This window comes from Sardina pilchardus, chromosome 7 (genome assembly GCF_963854185.1).
Source record: "Sardina pilchardus chromosome 7, fSarPil1.1, whole genome shotgun sequence".
Classification (NCBI taxonomy): domain Eukaryota; kingdom Metazoa; phylum Chordata; class Actinopteri; order Clupeiformes; family Clupeidae; genus Sardina; species Sardina pilchardus.
In genome coordinates, this window is record NC_085000.1 from 14,357,728 (window position 1) to 14,362,727 (window position 5,000).

General features: G+C 44.6%; 1 protein-coding gene across 1 annotated transcript in view; it reads right to left on the minus strand.

Annotated features, from left to right (window-relative positions):
* Positions 1–5,000, minus strand: part of cfap74 (cilia and flagella associated protein 74) — a 33,507-nt gene that overhangs the window by 1,644 nt on the left and 26,863 nt on the right. Inside the window, exons 11-16 of the mRNA XM_062540220.1 lie at positions 4,979–5,000; positions 4,213–4,332; positions 3,840–3,995; positions 2,315–2,447; positions 1,285–1,439; positions 159–261 (exon numbers count right to left, since the gene is read on the minus strand). The exon at positions 4,979–5,000 is cut by the window's right edge and continues 34 nt beyond it. Of these exons, the coding sequence (XP_062396204.1) occupies positions 159–261; positions 1,285–1,439; positions 2,315–2,447; positions 3,840–3,995; positions 4,213–4,332; positions 4,979–5,000 (689 nt within the window). The remainder of the gene's footprint in view (positions 1–158; positions 262–1,284; positions 1,440–2,314; positions 2,448–3,839; positions 3,996–4,212; positions 4,333–4,978) is intronic.

The window sequence follows — 5,000 nt, forward strand, 5'->3', positions numbered from 1 at the left end:
GTTATCACTGCTTGTTTTATGTTAGCATGTGTGTGTGTGTGTGTGTGTGTGTGTGTGTGTGTTAATGTGTATGTCTGTGCATTTCTCTCTGTGCATGTGTGTGTGTGTGTGTGTGTGTGTGTGTGTGTGTGTGTGTGTGTGTGTGTGTGTTTTTGTACCTTGGGTTGCATCTGTCAGATTGTCCTCCAGAGGGTCTCCTCCACTCAGGTACATGATATTGTGGCGAGATGCTCCTTTCAAGTCTACTGCGCACACCGTTTGCTAACAAAACACACACACACACACACATACACACACACACACACACACACACACACACACATAGTAAAACATTACAGCTATCCTAACTTAGGATGTATAGCACAACTCATTTTCTTTTTTGTCTTTTGTTGACATTACTTGCCTAAAATAAGTGTCATTCAATGTTGAGGTGGAATGATAGTTATATGAAAGATAGATACTTTATTGATCCCCAAGGGGAAATTCAAGATTATGCTCAGTTAAATCAAGTGAACTACACTTGAACTGCTGAAGTTTGTGCTCTTAGGCCATGCGTCATGTTGGTGATTTGCCTCTGTGTGTGTGTGTGTGTGTGTGTGTGTGTGTGTGTGTTTTGTGATTTGCCTATAAGGATGTCCCTGCCTCCAGCACAATCAGTGCTATAAGCCCTATGCACAGGATTAAGTGTTGGGGGCGGTCATCTACTTTATGGTTTGTGGAAACAATGAATGAATAATGTATATAGCCTTTACTGTCAGTTATGTGTTTTATTTTAAGATTAAATTTCAGTTTCAGTTCAGATTTACATGTGATCTCTTCAATAATGTGTGGACTGGGCCTGTGGCATTCTGGGAACAAACTTCGCCATCATATATGTATTGCAGATTGCTTTAAACTCATGTATTTGAGTTATGGGAAATTAGATTAATTTTGTAAGTGCCTTTGTTTGAGCCAAGTTCACTTTACTTCAGTATGCCAAGTACACTTTCTTTTTTTTTCTTCAAAACTGAAGTGAACAGAGTTTTGCCTATTCATTGCGTGCTAGCTTCTTTTGAGTGAACAAGTTCCTTTATTTAAATGTTTCAAGTAATCGGTAATTATCAGGTGTTAACACACACACAAAGACAGTCACACCTTGTTTACCTGGTTGTGTGAGTGTGAGTATCAGAGTCACCTGATACTGTGTGTGTGTGTGTGTGTGTGTGTGTGTATGTGTGTGTGTGTGTGTGTGTGTGTGTGTGTGTGTGTGTGTGTGTGTGTGTGTGTGTGTGTGATTGTGTATACCTTGTTGGAGAGCTGAATGGTAACTGTGTCAGAGTGTGTGAGGCTCTCGTGGTCAGGCTGGAAGGTGACGGTGACGTCCAGAGATTTACCCTGCGGAATGGCGCCCTCTGCAGGAGACACGAGGAACGCACACCGACCACCACAGCTCTGGCCATCTACTGAGAGAGAGAGAGAGAGAGAGAGAGAGATGGAGAGAGAGAGAGGGAGGGAGAGAGGGGAGGAGGGAAGAGAGGGGAGGAGGGAGGAGAGGAGAGGGAGGGAGAGGGAGAAAGAGAGGGTAGAAAGGGACAGACAGAGAAAGAGAAGAGGAGAGAGGGAGGGAGAGAAAGAGAGAGAGGGGGAGAAAGAGAGGGGGAGAGAGGTAGGAATGGGGAGAAGGAGGGGCAGAGTCAAATAAGTCTTCTTTTATTCTTTTATTCTATAAGTCTTTTATTCTTGTTGTTCTGTTCATATGACTACTCTGGCAAAACAGTGCTTGAGTTGCCATGTCAATAACACACACTTGAGTTGAATTGGGGAGCGAAACAAGCAGGAAGAGGTAGTGATAAAGAGGGAGAGAGAAAGAGGGTGAGAGTGAAAGAGGGAGAGTGAAAGAAGGAGTGAAAAGGGGAGAGAGAGTGGAAGAGAAGGAAGGAGAGAAAGAGGAATAAACAGAAGGGAGTGTGTTAAGAGGAAATGCTGGGGGTTGTTGGTAAGCTGCTACTTCCTACCACTGACATTTTGGAACATCAGCAACGCATCTTAGAAACAGAACATCTGAATGTGAATGAGGCCTTCCAGCTGAGTGTGTGTGTGTTGTGCGTGTGTGTGTGTGTGTGTGTGTGTGTGTGTGTGTGTGTGTTGTGCTCCAGCTGAGAGTGTGTGTTGTGTCTGTGTTGTGCAGGAGTTATCCAGCATATTTTAAGCATACTAACACCTGGGTCATCTTCTGAGTGCACCTTTCTTTGGTGTGTGAGTGTCTTACCTACACTGGATGATGTTGGTTATCTGTGTGTATGTGTGTGTGTGTGTGTGTGTGTGTGTGTCTTACCTGCAGTGGACGATGCATTTTGTGCTTGTTCAATGTCATCTGATTGGTCAACAGACAGCTGCTGTGTGTGTGTGTTTGGAGGACTGGCCAGAGATGCTGTGAACTTTACTGACAAGACTGAGTCATTGTGCAGCTATGTGATCACACACACACACACACACACACACAGAGAAAGAGAGAGAGAAAAACAAATGCATAAGTGTAATTAAACTAATTAAACTCATTAATAGACACACACACAAGCAAGAAACATGCGCGCACACACACACACACGCACGCACACACACACACACACACACACACACACACACACACACACACACACACACACACACACACACACACAGAAACAATTGCATACATATAATTAAATTCATGAATATAATTAAATTGTCATCGTATAACCTCTACGCCATACATTGCAACAAATGTCAGACCTCATTAGCAATACCAACTTAATTCATTTGCTAATAATTAATTGCTTAGAGGTAACGATGACAAGCGCACCGGCTAAACAGAACCTAAAATAGATATTTATGGACTAATTTCCACAAATTGCCTGTATGCACTAATGACACCACTTTGTGATTAAAAGTGAATGGACTGTGGAGGTTCCACAAGGCTGAGCAAGCTGCGCTGCTTTTAGGAGCAACAGACTACTCGTGGTGTTCACTTTCCACAGGTGTATTAATCAAGCACCATGCAGTGTGCATCCATAATCAAGGTGCTGGATTTTATACACCTGTGGAAAGGGACCTGATTAAACCCATGAATAGCTATGGAGACTGCTTTTAGGAGCACTAGACTACGGGCTAAGGAGACTGCACTGCTTTTCATCAGGGCTAAGGAGACTGCTTTTAGGAGCACTAGACTACATCAGGACTAAGGAGACTGCTTTTAGGAGCACTAGACTACATCAGGACTAAGGAGACTGCACTGCTATTAGGAGCACTAGACTACATCAGGACTAAGGAGACTGCTTTTAGGAGCACTAGACTACATCAGGACTAAGGAGACTGCACTGCTTTTAGGATCACTAGACTACATCAGGGCTAAGGAGACTGCTTTTAGGAGCACTAGACTACATCAGGACTAAGGAGACTGCTTTTAGGAGCACTAGACTACATCAGGGCTAAGGACACTGCACTGCTTTTAGGAGCACTAGACTACAGTACATCAGGACTAAGAAGACTGCACTGCTTTTAGGAGCACTAGACTACAGTACATCAGGACTAAGAAGACTGCACTGCTTTTAGGAGCACTAGACTACATCAGGACTAAGGAGACTGCACTGCTTTTAGGAGCACTAGATGCTACCGTAACACTGTGTGTGTGTGTGTGTGTGTGTGTGTGTGTGTGTGTGTGTGTGTGTGTGTGTGTGTGTGTGTGTGTGTGTGTGTGTGTGTGTGTGTGTGTGTGTGTGTGTGTGTGCGCGTGTGAGTGTGTGTGCAAGAAAGAGAGAGAGAGTGTGTGTGTGTGTGTATGTGTGCGTGTGCGCGTGTGTGTGTGTGTGTGTGATACTGACCTTGATGACTTGAGATGCGCTGTCGTTGACCAGCACGTATCCGAACTCCATGGCCGGTGCTTTGAGTGTGCAGGTTACCAGAGGCTTCACACCCTCCCCACACAGAGTCAGCTCCAGACTCATCCTGCTGCAGCTCAGCTCCAGAACCTCCCGGTACTGCACACACACACACACACACACACACACACACACATACACACACACACGCATACATATACACGCACACAGGCATGCGCACAGGGGAAAACTGAGACTGAGCATGACTGCAGACAATCACATAAACATATGTACGTGTGTGTGTGTTGGTGTGTGTGTGTGTGTGTGTGTGTGTGTGTGTGTGTGTGTGCCAGCAGGAGTGTGTGTGTGACAGCACCTTCTTCTCCTCAGTGGGTGTGAAGGCCAGCAGCAGTGTGTGTGTGTCTCCTGGTCTGAGTGCCCGGAGGGCGTTGAGCAAGAGGAACGGGCCGCTCAGGTCCAGCACTGAAGAGGTCAGCTGCAGCAGTCACAGGTCAAGGGTCAAGGCCAGTCACCACTCTACACTTACTCACACACTACACACATCAGTTATAACATCATTATAACACACACATTACACACTACACACAGCTATAACATGATAACACACACTTTGCACCAGCTATAACATCAATATAACACACACACACACACATCACACACACTACACACACCAGCTATAACATCAATATAACACACACACACATCACACACACTACACACACCAGCTATAACATCAATATAACACACACACATCACACACCAGCTATAACATCATTATAACACACACCTCACACACTACACATCAGTGATAACGTCATTGTAACACACACATCACACCACATCAGCTATATTATTCTTATAACACAAGGACCCACACACACTACACATCAGCCTTATAGCTACTGCTATAAGGCAGACCCAGCCACTAGACATTAGCAGTAACACAACACAGAGCGCACCCACTAAATGCCAATGGTAACATGATCACCTAGACCCTGCAGACACTATTATAACATTAGCAAACCCAAATAATATCACAGATATCAGATATAATCATCTATATATATCAGATATAACATCATCACAAAGACGGATGGCAACACTGCTCAGGGTAAGGATACATCCAGACTCTCCTCACAGGTG